Here is a 20,500-nt window from a genome sequence, read left to right as displayed (position 1 = left end):
GCATAACCCAGGCCTCAAAATAAACTCTATCCTTACTCTGAACTTGGAAACCCTGCATGGTTTTCAAGTGGCGGCTGTCATTCTGGTTTTATAAATAAGGAAAATGATACCAGAAATAATGTCTAAAAGTCATACAGATGGCGTGTGGCCCGTCAGTAGAGAGTTACGACAGAGTAGCTGTACCGTGGCCTGGTGAAGGCCTGGTGAAGGCCTGGTGAAGGCGTGGGTGGCTGTGACCTGTCCCGCCGTGGACTTGACACCAGGCACTCCGTGGGACGGGAGTAGCACCCGCCCAGGCAGGGAACTTACCGGGAAAGGGGACTGGAGCAGGACGCTAAGGGCGAAAGACAAAAGGATCCCACACCCGCGAGTGTGAATGGTAAAATCAATCCATTTCCCAAGCGGAGCCGGAAGTTCACACAATACTAGCCTGAGGTCACGTCCCGCTCGAGGCGAGAGGCAGACCACGGAACAGCTCAGACCTTAGCCCTGCGCACCAAGGCAGCGAGAGACGGCCTGAGGAGACTGCCTTTCGCTCCGGCTAACTGAGCGGCTGTGCGTACACAGACCTACGAGAATACCACAAGAGGAAAAACCTAACCCTAACATCTGACCTCTGAAGACACCACCACACACGCGCATGCACAGACCCACAGAGAGGAAAGCAGAGGATGGCTAAATCTGACCATCCACCGACTGGCTATTAAATCAGTCACTACAGGCATCTCGGAGAAGTGAGCCTAACTGTAAAACTAAGCACAGCAGGGACTTCATCAGCTGCATATGCAAAGCAGAGAGGTACGCAGAGTAAGTCTGAGCAACTAAGCCAAAAAAAAAACAAAAAAAAAATCACAACAACAACAATACTAATTTACCTCAGGAAGAAAATGAAGAATCCAGAAATTGAAAGGCCCATGTGTTATCTCTGAGCTTCTTTGCTCCAGGCTAGAGCTCTATCACTGAAGCCAAGGCTCTGCTTCCAACTTTTTGTTACTGAATTGGAGATGAGAGTCTCGCAAACCTTCTGGCCCCGGCTGGCTTAGAATCCGCTACGATCCCCCGCTCTCGGCCTCCGGGCTGCTAGCCTCACAGGCTGAAGCCACAGGCCCTCGGCTAAGAGGCCCCATTTTAACACTGAAAACGCACGGTACGCAAAGGAACAGGAAAACAGGACTCACACAGAGCTACTGGCAAAAAGCTCTAAGTGTATCCAGATGTTGGGGCTAGCGCAGGCTTTTCGATATGACTACACAGGCCTATTAAAGTGTAAGTATGTTGAAAGATTTTTTTTTAAAAGCTCTTATTTAGAGAACTAGAGGATGGGAAGGGGACGGGGCAGGGGTGGCGGAAGAGAATGAGGGAGAGGGTAACACTGTTCAGGAAGAAATGTGCTCCTTGCCTTAGTTATGTAGCCGTAACCTTTCGGTGCGTCATCTTTACAATACAATGTAAATTAAAAAAGGAACTACAGGAGAGTAAATAATTCACTAAGTGGGCTAAGCCGCAAGTGGGAGGCAGCAGGAGAAAAAGTTACTCAGTTGAAATGAGGATAAATCAATGGAAATCGTCCAATCTTAAGGACAGGAAAAAGAGGATTGTAGAAGAATGGGCAGAATGCGGAAATGCTACACTCACAAACCACCCATGAGCAAAAAGATCCGTGGATAGAAGGCTAAATACTTCCGAAATTACTTCCGGCTTCGTTTGGGGCGTGGTGTGGTTTGGTCGGGTTTGAAGACAGGCTTACTCTGCTGTCCAGCCTCCTCTCGATCTCCAAGGCTCCAGGGATCACCCCATCTCAGCCTTCTGATGAGCTGGGATCACAGGAACATGCTTGCCACTGGGCCCAACTAACACTTCTCAAATTCGACTTTTAAAAGAGCTCACCTACAAGTTTTTTTAAAGCAAAAATTATATTCACATATAACCACATCCTAGTGGAATTGTGAAAAGACAAAGAAAATATTAGAAATAGCAAGAGGAAAAAAATGAAGAATTATTTAGAATATAAAGCATGATTAATAGATACATTCTCATCCGAAAAGCCACCAGGCAGTAGCATGTTAAAATAGCTGAAAGGAAAATCATCTACCATCAAGTATACTTTAGCCACCAAAACTACCTTTCAAGCATGGAAGTAAGTTGGGGCTGTGGCTCACACCTGTAATCCCAGCTACTCAGGAGGGTGAGATCTGAGGACTGCAGTTCAAAGCCAGTCCAAGCAGAAAAGCCCATACAACCTTTATCTCCAATTAACCACCAAAAAGCAGCCAGGCACTGAGTTCAAGGCCCAGTATTCCGATATTGGCACCCTCTACCTCCCAACGGATAGGAGACTAAGCAATGATATTCCTCCCAAGTAAATAAAAAGCCGATGATGTTATTGGTAGCAGAAAGGACACAAGAAAATTCTAGGAATGTGCTTCAAACTGGAAGACTTTTAACATCACGTCAAATGTATAGTTAGAAATAAGAGGCCAATAATGGTAAATAATGCAGGCAAATAGAAAATATTGTAGACAAATAATGAAGGCAAAATTATAACACTGGGTTGTAGTGCTCAAAACAAATGTAATGCGATGTTTGTGCTAAAGCACAATGGAGAAAGGAAATGGAATATTTTCCATTTCTACCCAGGGAATATATCAAAATATTTTCCATATATTTTATAGCCAGTATTAACCTAAAATGAACTTGATAAATTATGATATATACTGTAGTTCTAGAACAAAAGTTAAATAAGAAAACCTAAACATGTAATTTAAAGAATCAATAGGAGATTAAAATAGTACACTAAAAATATAGGCAAAAACAGAGGAGTAAACTGATAAAACAATGAAATATATCAGAAAAATGACAAATAGTATATATAAATACAAACATAACTATGAGTACAACAAAGTTTGAACAAACTAAACACTCAAAAAGGCAGAGATTATCAGACTAGAATTTTAAAAAGAAAGCAATCTCCAACTTTCTACTAAAAATATTTTGAAACCCAGAAACAGTTTCTAACCAAGTATGACATAAACACAGTATTACAGACAGTAAGAGCCATCGTAACTATAATAGCATCAGGAAAAACAGATATTAACAGAAGAAATAAAAGTCAAGGAAAAGAATAACCTCTCATAACGTCAAACAGAAATAGAAATATAAAATCCATGAATGCATAGTTATCATCTAACAACTGAGCCCCAAAATAGATAAAACAAAAACTGACAAAATTAGATAGTGAAAACAGACATATTTGAACTTAGTATCCCATTTCACTAACTAGATAAACAAATGAATACTAATGCAGTTTTATTAATTCATATAAACTATATTCATACCATATTATATCAATGTCATAGTTTAAAACATTTACATTAGAAAAGAAAAAAGATCATAATGCAAACTCCCAATGAACTAGGAATATAATAAGAACTTAGAAAGAACTTCTACCAAAGCCCACAGTTTACAATGTCTGACTGTTTCCTTACTATGACTCTTAGCAAAAAAAGCATGCCCACTCTTAGTCCTTCTAGTCAATAATCTTCGGAAGGTACTAGCCAGTGCAATAAGGCAAGAAAAAATAAGACATCTACACTGGAACATTGTTTTCATTTTCAGATAACAAGAATCTATAAGAAAAATACCCCCCCCCCAAAAAAAATCTGTGGAATTAACACATGAATTTAGATTAAAGGATACAAAAGTCAACTAACTTTCTATATCTTAGCAATGACCAATTAAAATATTAAGATAATTCAGATTGGCTTTGCCAAAAGTCATTTCACAAACAGCTTTTGACGTGCTGATGCTATACTATTCCTTGATTCTAACCGCCCGTGCGTATCAGCATGTGATAACACATAAATATACACTTACCAAAAGAAACGTTCGGATTGTCCTTATTTTGTTCAGTTCAAGAAGCAATTTTTGTGCCTTCTCATGGTTACTACAATATTCATCATAGATACGAAACTTGTCCTTCTGTGAATTTAAGACATAATAGGGTCATTTTATTACCAATATGCATATAGATTATAAATGTTTACTATGTCTCAAAAGCTACATTGTATGTATATATACATATATGTATATATATATATATTACATTTCCCTAATCTCAAAAGGACAGCTTAAAAAAAGCAAAGAACCTATCAATTATACTCTATAGGATGAATACAACAATATAAATGATCTAAATGGTGACAAACAGAGAAAAGGGTACTTAGCTTTGCCATTAGAATTCAGATACAGCCCTAAAAAGATGTAACTTCTAGTGGGGCGTGGGTGGTTCACGCTTGTCTTCTTAGCTACACAGGAGACTGAGATCTGAGGATCACAGTTCAAAGCCAGCCCAGGCAGGAAAGACCATGAGACTCTTATTTCCAAGTAACGTCTAAAAAGCTAGAAGTGGAGCTGCGTCTGAAGGGGCAGAGCACTAGCCTTGAGCAACACAAGAGCTCCACTCAGAGACAAAGCCCAGGCCTGGAGCTCAAGCCCCAAGACAGGCACAGGAGAAACAAACGAACAAAAAAAAGATGCAACTTCTGAGCTTCTGAGCCCAGTCTAGTGGGATAAACTCAAGATTCCCAAGTAGGGAGAAGGGGAAGACTTTTGTCTTGCTGGAGAGAAATGGTTGCCAGATCACTCAGGAACAGCAAAAGATACCCTGAAGTTCGCGATCACCAACCCAGACAGCAGTGTTTAAAGGGACATTGACAAACAGAATAGAGGGCATCGAGTTACTGTGACCAGTGACTTTCCAATGCCAATTTAAAAACGTAACATGGCAATGTATTGCTGGTGGCTCATATCTGTAATCCTAGCTACTCAAGAGGCTGAGATCTGAGGATCTCAGATTAAAGCCAGCTCAGGCAGGAAAGTCCAGGAGACTTATCTCTAATTAACCACCAGAAACCTGAAGTGGAGCTGTGGCTCAAAGTGGTAGAGCGCTAGCCTTGGGAAGAAAAGCTAGCTGCAGCAAACGAGTTTCCAAGATGTTTATCTCCAGTTAATCACCAAAAAAGCCTGGAAGTGGAGCTGTGACTCAAGTGGTAGAGAGCCAGCCTTGAGCAGAAAAGCTTTTTCAAAGCTTCTGGGCTCCGAGTTCAAGCTTTAGTACAGGCACACACGAAAGAATAAACAAGTGTTGCTCAAATGCTAGAACAGAAGCATGTGCTCAGAGATGGCAAAGGCAAGCCAGCAGAAACAATAAGGACTATTTTATACAGTCAGCAGAGTATTGAATAACTTTATCTCGAGCCAGGAAAAAAAAAAGGCTCAGAAATAGTTTAGCTACACTCATAGACGACAGATTCATAAAGTGTCACCATGAAAACGGATGACAGGGAGCAAGGTTCCCATTGCCGGCCTGGTCTAAGGCAGTAGCCACTCCAGCTGGCACAAAATTCTCAGACTTTCTTGAAAGGAAACAGGCTTAAATAACTAGACAGGAACACTCGGCTTCCAGCCGTACCTGAGGAAAGGACAGCTTAATTTCCCTACATTCAATGAGACTCTCCCTTCAATGGGTACCTTGATGAAATATCTCCTGATTATTAAAAGAACATATAGAGAGGTCTAGAAACTACACAGCGAAAATTTTATAAGAAAAAGCCCAAGGGAAAATAAAGCACACACGAGGTGGTATATCTCTGAGAACACCGTCACATACTTTAAAAACTTAGGCGTATGCCATTTTGATTTGATATTATATACATGGATTCAAATTGGTATTCTGAAAATCAGCATCAAGGAGATGCTACATCACGCCGCTCTTTTGTTATTGTTCTTTTCTCTTGTTAACCCGAAGGCCCTTGACTTCTAAACAGAAGTTTCCCTATACAAGTAGCTTCTGGCTTCGCACATCAATGGCAAACATGGTTTCCACCACTCACTGGTGGGACTCAGTTCCCTCAGGACAACCCTCCGGGAAGCCACCACGGATGGATGCACCGGGGTTGGTCACCCTCAGCACTGCCACAAGCCGATGAGCTGGAGAACGCGGGGACCAATGAAAGGCTCCTCGCGCCATTAGAAGAGCGAGGATTTTCTGCCTCAAAAGGAAAATGTTCTATGTTTGGGAGAAACATAAAAATCTATTCATCGTGAACAGCCGGAACAGTCATTAGGATTCAGAGCTACAGAGGAAAGGGAGAATGGACTTGGGAGGGGGAGGAGGGAGGAAAGGCTGTTTATTCCCTGCTGAGCAGAAGGGAGGATGAAAGGGGCTCCCCCCTCCCCCTCCCCCCTCCCCCTCCTCCCTCCCCACCTCTGGCTCCCAGCGTAAGACTTCATTGGCCTGAAAGGACCCCCAATTTGGGATGTCAGGTTTTATTTCTAATAAAATAAATGCTGAATTTGCACATATTACGGTGCCAGGGGTTAACCCTTTCCATCAAGAGAGGAGAACTTTAAAAAATAAACAGCACGCGCGCGCGCACACACACACACACACACATCTTACAAAGTGGAGAAAGCAGGTTCCCACTTCCTGTTGAGCGTTGGGCTCCGGCTGTAAGCATTCTTCCACCACTTTTAAGAATTCTTTATGGACAGCAAGGATTTCTTCAATGTTTGAGAACAACATCTGTAAAAAATGAATGAATACGTCACGTGGTACTGAGGCCAGTTTATAAACCAAGCCGAAAGAAAGAAAACAAGCAGTACAACGGTCTCCCTTTGGGCTGAAAAGCTCCGTGGAGAGCTAGCAGCTGCCTACGTCCATTCCGGCCTCCTTCTCGCCGGTGAGAACGCCATGCCTCTCCTCTCTCTCTCTCTCTCTCTCTCTCTCTCCCCCCCCCCTCCTGCACGGCCTGGCTCCCAGTGTGAAGCCAGGGCTGGCTGGCAGGGAGCCCTCTCCCCACCCCTGGAAAGATACCCCTTGCCTCTGCAAGTGGCAGCGGGTTCAGCAACGCCATTACTACGTTGCGCGGTGGGAGGACCTAGCTCGACGGCAAAGCCGAGCCCCTAGATGTCAAAGGAAAACTCTGGGGAGACTCTCCCAACTTGCCGGCCTCTCAAATGCATCTTGGAAAGCTCTCCTTCCCTCTCAGCTGCCTCACTCGACGCGGAGGGGTCCACACATCGAGTTGAACCCTCCCAGGTGGCTTTTGCTCTTGCAGCCACAACGTTCACTCACAAAAACATTCTCACGGGAGGAAAAGCTTTGAATGAGGAGGAAATAAGAGTCTGAAGAACACTTTAAAAAAAAATCCTTAGAATAATTTTGCTAAAATAAGTTAACACCGTCAACATCACTGATGATGTATACTACTTAAATGGATTACCACTACAGGGTGATTTCTGATTCCGCTCTCTTTTTCCCAAAGCTCTTCACACTTTGCCCTTTCATCCACGGCGGTGGTGCCGAGATAACCCCGCACAGGTTACACATCACGGTGTCACCCCACTTTATCCCCCCCACTTCTCCGTAGTTTATAAGAAATGTATCCATTTGTTTCTGCACTGAAGAAAATGAGTGGATTTTCTTTTCTGCACCCCAGTGGACCATCAAAAGCTCATCATTTGGTGATCAGTCACAGAGACCAGAAAACACATTTGCTAGCTATGCCTTCTGGAACTCTCTGTAGCCATCCACTGACACTTTGGCTCAACATCATCCCTCTGGTAGACACTGAAGTTTTCATTTTCATTTGCAGTTTGCTTCCTCTCTTCAAGGATTTCCAGGGTTTCTGTGTGACTGTCAAGCCATTCTCTCTGCGCTTACCTAAGCCCCCGTTCCTGTTTTTCAGACTACTGTCAACAAGTAAATTAACTACAAGACAATATGTTGTAACATAACTGTACAGCGGGGGGAGGGAGGGAGAAAAATGAGGGAGGAGGTAATAAGTTGGATAAGAAATGTACTCTCTCCCTTACATATGTAACTGCAAGCCCTCTGTACATCACCTTGACAATCATTTTTTTCAGTGAGTTAACGTAGGAACTTAGTGAAACTAGAGATGAACCAAAGGGGGCGGGGGCTCTGAAGAAACATGTCCCACAGAAGCAATTTCACCAGTGGGGAACTCATTCTTTCATGACACCTCTTCTTACCTTCACTGTTTCCTCTGTTACATTTTTGTCAACTTTCGCGGCTGCACACTGGTTCATTCGATGTAGGAACGCCTGTGTGCGACAAGAAAGCGTTATGAAGATACAGCGTCGTGAGACAACTTGACCAGAACCGCACGCATCTTTGTAGGAACTCAACGTTTATACATGCAGCAGCTGACTACAATAGAAAGCGTTATGAAGATACAGCGTCGTGAGACAACTTGACCAGAACCGCACGCATCTTTGTAGGAACTCAACGTTTATACATGCAGCAGCTGACTACAATAGAAAGCGTTATGAAGATACAGCGTCGTGAGACAACTTGACCAGAACCGCACGCATCTTTGTAGGAACTCAACGTTTATACATGCAGCAGCTGACTACAAGAGCTTCGTTGTGACATCACCATGGTCACCGACATTTGATCGAGGGCGCAATGGAGTAAGTGAATGTTTTATTCCTAGCAAGCATTAAAACAGCAAATTAAAAAAAAAAAAGACAAGAGGGCAGGAGCCTAAGGTAGGAGGATGGGAAGGAAGCCTAAGAGGGGAAAGGAAAGAAAAAGAAGAGGGGAAAGAAGAGTTTACATCCAGCAAGTGGAGGGTAATGTCCACAGGACATTCCACGAGCTATCCACCGACAGCACCGGTCAGTCATGCCCCGGCGGAGGAAGTTGCTCAGCCGCAGCACATACGCCGCGGGTCTGTGAGTCAGATCCGCATACTCCACGTGGGAAAACACCATCCCCAGCCAGCTTGTTGGTCTTACCAAGTCCACAGCTGCATGCCAAGTCAGGGGGGCATGGCTCCCCCTACGGGCCAGGGCGGGGCATGACTCTGCGGGGCAGGCAAGCAGGTGAGATGGAAATTAACCTAAGAACCCTATGGTAAATTGACAACGCTGTACGAGATTACCAAGACCTTACAAACATTGAAGAGTTTAAGAAAACCCAGGATTGTCTATTAAGTTCCCAAATCAGCTCCTTTGGGGCAACGCGAATAAAACAAAAATCTGACACACCATTTTTGAGGACAACTCTACAACGGCCTTCGGATTTAAGTGAGCATTGTGTTTGATGCCGCAATTCTATTTCTAGGAACTTATTCTATAAAAACTTTCTGACGAAGGTTTTTACAGCATTGATTACTGTCAGGTTCTCCAGAAAGGAAACCCGCCACATGGTTCAGGCAGAAAGGAGGTTACGGGGGGAGAGCAAACTGCCAGCCCGCACAAGATGGCGGCGTGGGAAGACAGAAGGGAAGGAAGAAGGGAAAAAGAGACAAGGAAAGAGAGCGGGGACCGTGTTGAGTGGGATTCTATAGCAAAAGGTGGGAGATCCGGCCCGGTGGATTGGCTGTGAGCTCAGAAGAGGGGGAGGTAACAGCCTCCAGGTGTGCCAGTTACCTAGGTAACTCAGGGGCTGGGCACAGACTTAAACAGGTGGGGGGGGCATCTGCATGGTGCCCTCCCGGGGTGCACCTTACAATTACAAAGATAGAAAAATCAGACACAACTTGAAAGTCCAATCACTTACATAGAACATTAAATATATTCTGGTACTTTCAAATGATAGAATACCATGACACAAGCCCAATCCTCAATGGAATGTCATAAGAAAAATATGCTATGTATACAAGTATATATGACAGAGATTCATAGATTCTTTGGTGAAAATAGTGCACTAAGTGCACTATTACATATGTAATGGCAATGAATTCATATTGGAAAAAATATGAATGGTAAATACCAAAAGGCAAACAGTCATCCTCTGAATATTGATTGGCTAAAAAATAAAACTACTAGAAGTATTATAAAACTATTGCTAATTTTTAAAATGACTTCAAAGAAGTCCCAGCAAATAAGCTCCAAGATCTCAGTTCTGGCATGAATTTCAACATCACCTTCATTTTGGATTCAGCCAGTGTGTGTTTCATATTCCATCACTATAAAGGTGTTTCAAAACTCATAACCCTGACTTTTAACATCAACTGAGTTCAATAAAATCAATAGAAAAGCATTTGTGTATATAGCCTTAATTTCAGATAGTAAGCCAGTGATCGCAGTTTTTGAATGATTATCTGAAGTTGTATATAGTTAGCAGTGGAATTTGGAATCTTCTGACTTTACCCATTTTAATTGGCAATTTCAGGTTTTCTTTTCTTGTGTGTTTTCCAAATACTTATATCAAAAACACTCTTGGGCTTTTCCTACTTAGATTTGAAATAGCATGGATGGTTTACTTGCCTCGTTTACATTTCACATTGACCACATTAGTAAACAGGTAATTTTTGTGCAAGCAAAACTTAAACTTTGCCTCTACAGTTATAAACGTATCTTCATAAACAAAACTTGACCACATTCTGAAACCAATAAATTATAGCCAGGAGGTCATAAAATTGAGTCAAAATATGAATTAAACCAGAACATACAAACGAATAAAACACACTACATCTGTATCTGACTTTCTGCCTTCTTATTCTTTTCCACAGTATGTAATATTTTGCTTAACTGAATGCCAAAGGGAACCTGGAGCTCACCAAAATTTCTGACCAAACAGCAGCTATCTTCCTTCCTCAAGGACACCATTTTATATGACAGTGAAGGCAGAGTTTTAGATGTTTGCCTGCAGTGCACACTCATAAATTGATTTGACATATTTTATACGCTGCTTAAATCTTCCTTCCTGAACATAAAAATAAATGCATGCTTTTGGAATCATCCTTTAACAATCAGTGCCTACAGAGTTTGTTCAGATTTGGGCAATTGAGCATTTAATACTTTGCACATCAATCACGGAAGCTTAATAACCCAGTCACAAAACTCCTCGTGGGGTTTTACACATTTATCATTTACTTATTTATTCTCACTGATTCAGAATTCCCTCAGCATTAGATCATCTCTACATTCAGAGAAAGATATGTAAAAGTAAGTCCTGGAAAATAGCCTTTACTGCCAGTGGTTCTCAAATTTGATGTTAGGCGTAAAACAGAAATACTCCACCCTACCCCCGAAAGGAACTAGTCAGGCCCTGGTGGCCCTGACATACTCAATCAAGACACTACCTTCTGGTAAACGTTTCTTGGGGTTTATTCTTCTAAAGAGTAAGAACGAAAAGACTTAGAGAAGCAAGAAAGCTCATCTGGATGAGGAAAAACAGGCTCTTTCCAACGCAATGCCCAAGAACGGTCATCGGTGAATTTCGCTCTCACCCGGCCAACTCGGACACTGTGGTCCCTCGCCCGAGGCTGCTCCACCGTGAGCGGCAGGAGCTGGGCTGGGCAAGGCGGTCTCGACAGGCTGAGGACGAGGGAAAGGCAGCGCGTGCGGGTCGAGGGCAGGGAGAGTCGCAGGAGGGAGAGGGGGGCCTTCCAGGCCCCACCGGGCCCCTTGCAGCTTGCACATCAGCAAGGACTCAGTTCCCAGGCCTCTTCCCCACAGTGCATTCACACAGCCCGGTCCCCGATACCACTGTGAAGAGACTCTGCTCCTCCCCCTCCACAGAGGGTGCTTTATCTTCTCTGTAGCTTAGTCCATATGGTTTCTTATCACACGTTTGATTTAAAAACACCCCTATTAAACGTCATTTGCTAATCAAAGTTTGATCTACCCAAGAGACCAAAAGAAGAATGAAACGGATTAAGACAGAGGAGGAAGAGGCAAGGGTTGTTTTCTCCTTGCTTTCCACCTTTGCTACGGATAAGCCTGCCATAAGTCTCAGTCTCAGGCCGAGCTTCATTACTATACAACCTCAGTGCTCAGCATGGTCTCCTTCACATTCATTTTGTCTGCACCGCCCTTTTCATTCGTCAGAAAGACTAAATAAATGCCTCTCAAAAGTCGCACTTACCTAAGCCGATGTGCGGGCTCACTCCTGTAATCGTCGGCTCCTCAATTGGCCAAGACTGAGAGGAGCACATTCGAAGGGGCACACAGGCAAAGAGTGCGCGAGACCTCATCCCAACAGAGAGAACACGGGTGAGCGCGGCCTGTAATCCCGGCCACCGCACGAAACATAAAGAGGCAGATCACAGTCCAGGGCCCCCCCCCCGGCAACAAACAAGACTACCTTTAAAATAAAACAGTGAAAAAGCAAATGCAGCCCGAGTGCAGCCCGGCTCAAGGGGCGCAGCATGAGCTTCTCAAGTAGAAATCTCTGAGTTCAAAATGCCAGTGCCACAAAAGCGTATTTTAATTGCTTACGCTTTTAATTTCAGATACTCTGTGCCAATCTAAATAATTTCAAAATGTCGTGTGAGCACGAAACATCATTACTTCTATAATATTCCACGTTTCAAATCATTTCAGCATCACACTACCATCGTGAAAATGTAGCTGTTTAATTAACAGTTTAATAGATGAGTAGATTTCTTTTTCCAGTCCTGGGGCTTGAACTCAGGGCCTGAGCACTGTCCCTGGCTTCTCTTTGCTCAAGGCTAGCACTCTGCCACTTGAGCCACAGCGCCACTTCCAGCTTATTCTATATATGTGGTGCTGAGGAATCGAACCCAGGGCTTCATGTATACGAGACGAGCACTTTACCACTAGGCCACATTCCAAGCCCCTAGATTTTTTTATATAAAAGTAAAAAGATCAAATTTCAAGAAGGGCTGCCCTGACACAAAAGTACACTAAATAAATTTTAAAAGGAATGAAGAGTCAATGTTTTCCTGTCATCCCTTGAATCTAAGACAATATTGCTTTGTCGCAATCCTTTGCAAGATAAATACTTTGATTTGTTTTCCTGAAAGGAAAAGCAAAAATCTTAATAAGTGGAAAAGGTTGACTTGAGTATCCAGTTGGCAGTTATACCAAGAGGAGAAGATTAGAAGAGGAGCAGTCTGGGGGGGGGGGGGCAGGGAAATTAGGAGAATCTGATTTTATTATAGGCCTGTGGAGCCTGAGGTGACCATTGGACACCGATGTTGAGATCTCAAGAAGGGAATGAGCAGAGGAGTCTGTGGTTCTTAGGGACACAGAGGCTGGAAATCATCCCTGTACTTCTGAGGGGAGATCATAGCTGAGTGTCCCTGGCAAGAGAATGGAGCTCAGAAACTAAGTGCAAAGGGAGGAGACAGCCGGCTCCAGTACGTTAGACGAAGTGTACCGATGAAGAAAACAAAGAAGCAGGGAGCACTCCAACATGTAGAGATCAAGCAGAAGGGGAGCAAACGTTAAAAGGAGACTTGCACATCCATGTTCACTGTTGTACAATTCACCATAACCAAAGTATGGAAACAGCCCTCCCTCCAATGGATGAATGGGTCATGAAAATATGGTAGACAGAGAATGGAACATCATTCATCAGAAAGAATAATGCACATAGTTTGCAGAGAAATGGATGTCCCTTAAATTACATCAAGCTAAATAAGTCTGACTCAGCAAGACAAAGGGTGCTTTCTCTAATACATGGAAGTTAAATCTAGATTATAAACACAATGGAAAACATTAAGAGCCACATATATGTGTGTATACATGTATGTATATAACATATATGCTAACAAATGTACGAAAGCATAGTACATACCGGAGAGGATTCCAATGGTGTAACTCATGTGAACAAATGACTTACAGTTTAACCAAATGAATACCAGAAAGCTGAATCATGTAATGTCAGAAAGGGGATAGGGCTCAAGGAAAGGAGACAGATGAGTGGAGAGAGGGAGGGTGGGCAAATACAGACATACTATCCAATGTGCATGTTCGAGCATGAAACCAGTTAACTTGAGAAGACAAGGAGGGTTGGGAGAAACGGGGGGAGAAATATGGAAGGTGTGACATTGACCAAGATATCTATCTCATAAATTGACATGTGGAATTGAAACCCCTTTATACCAATAATTAAAGATCATAAAATAAAGCTTTTTTTTTTTTTAAAAAAAGGCCAAAAAAGTAAAGTAGGAAAATGATGAATGGTAGAATTTGTGGTCATATGGGTTTTGTTGTGAAATTATATAAAGAAAATACAACCTAATACAGATATGTAGTTAAAAATGGAGGAACATGTTATTTGTTATAATATGTCTAAATGATTCTGTATATTCTCCAGTGCACTATTAAAAGTCAGTAAGTAAAAGCTTCTTAAAAATCCATTGCCATTGCATACTGTACAAATGAACTTCTCATAGTCGGTGGCATTAAAATCCCTTCATCTAATAAGCTATTGTACCCACATTTTTGTAAGTATTCATTCACTGAGCATTCTATGGATACAAATTTCCCAAGACTCAAAGTTTACTTGAAACACCGTCCTTAGCGTTATAACTAGGAGAGATCATTAAAAGTAACAATGAAGCCAAGCGCAGTGGTTTCTCCCTGTACCCCTAGCTCTCAGAAGGTAGACATTGGGAGGGTCATGATCAAAGCCAAGGAGCTGACAAGATCCCAACTCCAAGCACAAAAGCCTGGAGTGCTGACTGGCCGCTCTCACGCCGCGTAAGCAGGGCTTGAGGTCTTGGCTGGCCGGGCATAAAGGCAAGGCCCTATTTGAAAACTAAAGTGAAAACTGGTAGTCTGGTTCACATGGTGGAGACCTGCCTAGCAAATACAAGCCCCCTAAGTTCAAATCAGTATCCCCAAAACCCCAAAACAAGCAAAACCAAAACGTAAGAGATTTATGCACACGGCTGTAATAAAGGCACAACAACAAATGCACATTTTTATTGATTCTGCTCATTTTTGTTGTTTTGGGTAACATTCTGTGTTGGTTTCCCAGTTTCAATCCTTAGAAATTCATCTCACAGCTCAACCTGTAAAAATATTATTTTAGCAACATATTTAACTTCCATCGGCCTAGGACAATGAGTTGGTCTATTGCTGAGGTCAAAAACAATAAAGGTATTGTTTAACATAGCACAATGCTATAAAAACATCCATTCAATTTGCAACCATTAAAAAAATAAAGAGCATTCACAGAAGAGTCAATAGAGTCCCTTCAACCATTCGGAGAAAATCAGCACAAGGGCCTGTACTCCTCACTGGTGACAAGAGGCTGGGATTGAAAGAGGCCTATCTTCATCTCACTTTGCCAAAGTCAGCACTATTCTCTACTATCATCTACACCAAAGCTGAGTGCTAATTGTCATGTGTGTTTCCATTTTGTTCCTTCTTATGACTTGAAAACCTATATAACCAATCTTGATCTTTTTTTGCTGTAGTTGTTGTTGCCAGTCCTGGGCCTTGGACTCAGGGCCTGAGCACTGTCCCTGGCTTCTTTTTGCTCAAGGCTAGCACTCTACCACTTGAGCCACAGCACCACTTCAGGCTTTTTTCTATATATGTGGTGCTGAGGAATTGAACCCAGGGCTTCATGTATACGAGGCGAGCACTCTACCACTAGGCCATATTCCCAGCCCCATCTTTTTGTCAATATTCTTTTAGCTCTTACTCTTCATTTTAGGGATGATCACTGGGTCAACTTAAAAAGTAGCCTGAAGGGGCTGGGAATATGGCCTAGTGGTAGAGTGCTCGCCTCGTATACATGAAGCCCTGGGTTCAATTACTCAGCACCACATATATAGAAAAAGCCGGAAGTGGCGCTGTGGCTCAAGTGGTAGAGTGCTAGCCTTGAGCAAAACGAAGCCAGGGACAGTGCTTAGACCTTGGGTTCAAGCCCCAGGACTGGCAAAAAAACAAACAAACAACAAAACAAAAAGTAGCCTGAAAAAATACTTGGTGCCTGTGGTTGTTAACTGTTAATTTTCCCAGGAAGTTAACATTTACTAAGAAAGTGGAATTGAAGCTTCAATTCAAGTTCAACCTTGAGAAAAAAAGCTAAGTGAGAGTGTAAGGCCCTGAGTTTAAATCCCAGTACCAACACACACACACACACACACACACACACACACACACACACACACACACACACACACAGAAGAAGATAACTTTCTCAGAAGTGACATTTGGTAGCGGCAGCTCTGGCAGCCATGTACAGTACTAGTTTAAATTTTAATGTTTTGAATGAAGTAACTTTCTGCCAAAAAAAAAAAAAAAACCCTCTTCCTAGCATATTCTTCTAAAAATCGTTTGATTCACAAAAACATGTTCCTTAAATTGTCTGGGTGAGAGATGTGCCTTCCCAGAATGTTCAGGGCTACTCTTAGTCTAGGAAGAAGGGAGTACTGAGTTAGGAAGGACATGGTGTTTAGAGTGGCAGTCGGGAAGACTGTCAAAATGACCCCTCCCCAACACATCTGGCCACGCCACTGGACGCAGATGGAGCAGCCGGATGTCTACAGGAATGGGGTGCAGCTGGGTGGTAAACATTTATGGGAAGCCAAAGGCTCGAGTCTCAGCTTCCTCTCCCATTAAATCAGGTTAATAATAGCACCTGCTCACCAAGAGATGCAGAGGGACTGGAGTTGGCTCTTTGGGCCACTCCAGGAGCCCACGCTGGCTGACGTCTCGGCAGTTGCCATGATTTATTGCTGCCTTCAAAGCCCGGGTCTGCCACTTCTATTGGTTATAATTGTTACTAATACCCAGGAGAGGAGAACTACAGGGGAAGGCCTCTGCCTTTCCCTCTCTGTGCTTCTATTACCCGCAGATCAATTTGCCTTCTGGATAATTCAGTTCGGCCTTTGGGGGAAATTTCTACTATTTCCAGTTGCTCCTCGACGTGCGGTAAGGTTATCCACTGACAAACCCACTGGGAATTATAATACCATCCATCAAAACTTGGCTTAGCCCACTAAAGCGTCCATCAAAGTCGAAGTCAAATCATTATTAAATTGGAGTCACCTCTGTGTGTAAAGTGTGGTATCTTCCACACATACTGACTACCTCTACTCTGGATTCCAACCTGGTCACACAGTCTTACGTTCGAAACATCTCGCAATTCATTAAGAACAAGAGGTAGTAAATAAAGTAAAAATCACTCAAAATCAAATGAGAAGCTCTCAGAGACCGCTGTCCATCTCCTCAGAACTCGGCAGGACTCCGATCACAAGGCATTAATAAAAACTATACAGCCTGCCAGGTGTGGTGGGTCTATACCTCTGATGCAGCACTCCAAGAGTTAGGCGATACTGCGAAACGCACTCTCTAATATAAATATGATGATATATTAAACAATAAGCTACGTTATCGAATTATATAATAGTAATACGTATTAAGATTGTAATATTTTAATACATTGTAGTAATATATATTACTTCCTTAATATACTATATATAATGTGATTATTTTGTGTAATATATTGTAGAATACATTAATATGTGTTACTATATCTTTTTTTTTTTTTTTTTTTGGCCAGTCCTGGGGCTTGGACTCAGGGCCTGAGCACTGTCCCTGGCTTCTTTTTGCTCAAGGCTAGCACTCTGCCACTTGAGCCACAGCGCCACTTCTGGCCATTTTCTGTATATGTGGTGCTGGGGAATCGAACCCAGGGCCTCATGTATATAAGGCAGGCACTCTTGCCACTAGGCCATATCCCCAGCCCCTGTTACTATATCTTTTATAGAGTGTGCAATGTTATAGATTGTGTTATAAAATGTTATATCTAATTATATTAATCATATGCTGTTATATACTACACACAGTGTCCAATGTGCTAATATATCATATAATACATTCTATTACAAGTTTACAAATATTATATATGTACATATGTAGAGATATAGACAATGTATGTCAAGCATGGTCAGGGCAGATCTTTTAGTGAATTTACCTTACTGTTATTATAAAGGTGATTTCCTTTCATACAGTTCTTCTGTTCCCTCACTCTCCCCCAGTCGCTTCTGCCCATCTCCACCCTTGAGTTGTACAGTTCACTTTCATCCCTGTCCAATGAGCTCTACCACTGTACTTTCTCACTCTTTTTCCCTCAAGTTCTGAAACCTCCCCCAAACCCTTCCAAATATATGTGCATGAATACAGCATATACAAGGTCAAGAAGACAGAATCATCAAAAATTAAAAAGAGGGAAGGAGGGAGGGAAGGAGGAGGGGAGGGGGAGGGAGGGAGGGAGGGAGGGAGGGAGGGAGGGAGGGAGGGAAAACTAAAGAGGTCTCTTGTTTTCCTATGTTGCAGTTCATTTCAGAATGTATTTTATATACATAAGAAGAGGCGCTTAGGCGTTGCAGCGTTGTGTTTCTCCCCTGAGAGTACCCTCTTTGGGTCTCCTCCTGTGTGCATATCTAGCAGAGAAGACTTTTGATGTCAACAGATGACAAAGATCTGAATGAGGCTGAGAACGGTCCACGCTGATGGAAAGGACAATCCTATCGGAAGTCTCTTCAAAATGTCAGAAGACTCAGAGTGCTGAAGTTGCCTTGAATCTTCTCTCTGCCACCAACCCTTTACATCACATAAATACCATGGTCAATGGAGTTTATCAGACTGGCTACACAAATTAAATCAAAATGTATTATTTTATGTATGGTGTCATTATTTGTGTAAAGAAGCTTAATGTCAGAAGAAACAAGCTTAATAAAGAAATAGCAAGGAAAGTAAAACAGAAAACAAAGACATAAAAACAGTTCCAATGTTCCAATGTTTTTTCTGTTAGCATTTCATATAAAAATATGTTTGCATGATTGGGAGGGTAGATTTCTAAAAGCAGCTCATGAGCATAAATGAACATAAGTGTGTGGGTTTTTTTTCTTAAAAATACATTGCTTAAATTGTCTTCTTTTTAATATTACACAAATATTTATACTGAGATGTCAGGAGACCATTGTGTCTTTGATAAAATACTTCATATTGTTGCTGGTCAGGAATCTGCATCGATAGCAGAGAACTTAAATAACAAGCACAATGAAAGAAAAGGCCAGGCAGGAAGTCCAGAGCACATTATATAGATAATATTCTCAAGCACAAGATTTTTCTCTGGCACAGGAAAGTGGTCATTTCCCGAATTTAAAGTGCAGAACACTATTCCTGTTGAAGTCGTTATTCAAGAATTCAGTTCCCATGAAAAGGAAATGTAAGCAGTGGGGGCAGGAAACGCTATTTGCTGCTGGAAAACAACCCAGGGGTTCAGGATCCCAGCGAGGCGTTCTGTCTCTGCCCGGCATGCACAGTTTGCTTTTTGTTTCAGCATATAATTGAACTCCCTGTGCAATCCCCTAAGGAACAGGAGAGAGATTTATACATCGACCTCATGGTAGATATATGGTTCAGTTCACAGAAAGACCGCTTTTAAAAAAGAAATCTTTTTTTATTCTATTCTTTATTTTGATATAAATACCATTATTTGGATCATATATATAATGAAATGTATAATAGGATAAACATAATATACATTTATAATACATATCGTATATATTAAGCAAACAAAATAGTATTATGATCCTTTTGTATAGTCAGTAATTAACCAACCTTTGGAAGTAGGATAGACCTCCACCTCAAATTTATTTGCATGTCTAAGCTGTTCATTCATGTCTTACCTATAAGTTTATTCTTAATGAGACAGTCTTTGGAGAGCAGCAGGGACTTGCCAAATGAGTCCAAAACGTCTCGAGGATTCAGCAACACAGACTGATTGCTGTGGTTAGGAGGAAGGCTCGGTGAGGATCCTCTACACAGTCTTGAATGGCTTAAATCTTTCTTGGACACAAGCGAAGAGGCCGCAAGGCTTTCACATCGGCTGTGTGCTGGGGAACAGAAGGAATGGGGCAACGAACACAGCTTGAAAGCTTTCATCCATCCAGCATCCATATATGGAGTCCCCGTCCTGATCCCCATACGTTCCCGCTGCTCTTCAGTGCTCTTCTCCTATGATGCCCAGCTTCCTCCTACGACGCCCAGCCTCCTCCTGCCGTCTTCCTCCTTCGGCCAAAGACTAGCCTTGAGACTGCACGTGAGTGTGACTGCTGTTGAGATTGCCTTGCCAATCTGAAAAGATGTTTTCAGATGATGCAAGGTGGGGGTTTTCTTCGCACACTTTTATGATGTCATTTCATTGCTAGTTAAATCCTTCTCTCTGATGAAGCGTTACCTAGTTGTCATCTGATCGTTGCTCCGCGAAAGGTAATGTGCACCCATGGCTGACTTTTACATTTCTTTTGCCATTTCTAAGTTTCAGTTTCATCATTTGGTATCTCTGCGTTCTTGAATGTATAACTTGCTGCCCTCCAGTATTAGAAAATTCTCAGTATCATTACAAATTATCTCTCCTCTCTTTTTCCTTCAGCCTCATTATTTCTATATTTTCTTTCCAAGACCTCATTTAATATTAGAGATTCTTACTGTTCCTCTGTATAGGTTACCTTCTTTTATGTTTTTCCTTTCTTATTTATTTATTTATTTGTCCTTTATGGTCAAAGTGAAGTACAGAGGGGTCACAGTTTCAAATGTGAGTGGATCAGGAAAGTGTGGTACATATACACAATGGAATTTTATGCCTCTATCAGAAAGAATGACATTGCCCCATTCGTAAGGAAATGGAAGGACTTGAAAAAAATTATACTAAGCGAAGTGAGCCAGACCCAAAGAAACATGGACTGTATGG

At 42.2% G+C, this 20,500-nt stretch overlaps 1 protein-coding gene across 1 annotated transcript in view; it reads right to left on the bottom strand.

Moving 5' to 3' along the window:
* Window positions 1–20,500, bottom strand: part of Prex2 (phosphatidylinositol-3,4,5-trisphosphate dependent Rac exchange factor 2) — a 234,051-nt gene that overhangs the window by 165,523 nt on the left and 48,028 nt on the right. The window contains exons 2-4 of the mRNA XM_048358365.1: window positions 8,053–8,124; window positions 6,461–6,583; window positions 3,874–3,978 (exon numbers count right to left, since the gene is read on the bottom strand). Coding sequence (XP_048214322.1) covers window positions 3,874–3,978; window positions 6,461–6,583; window positions 8,053–8,124 — 300 coding nt within the window. The remainder of the gene's footprint in view (window positions 1–3,873; window positions 3,979–6,460; window positions 6,584–8,052; window positions 8,125–20,500) is intronic.

This window comes from Perognathus longimembris, chromosome 12 (assembly GCF_023159225.1).
Source record: "Perognathus longimembris pacificus isolate PPM17 chromosome 12, ASM2315922v1, whole genome shotgun sequence".
NCBI lineage: Eukaryota > Metazoa > Chordata > Mammalia > Rodentia > Heteromyidae > Perognathus > Perognathus longimembris.
The sequence above is the reverse complement of the archived record's forward strand: the minus strand, read 5'-3'. Positions and strand labels throughout refer to the sequence as shown.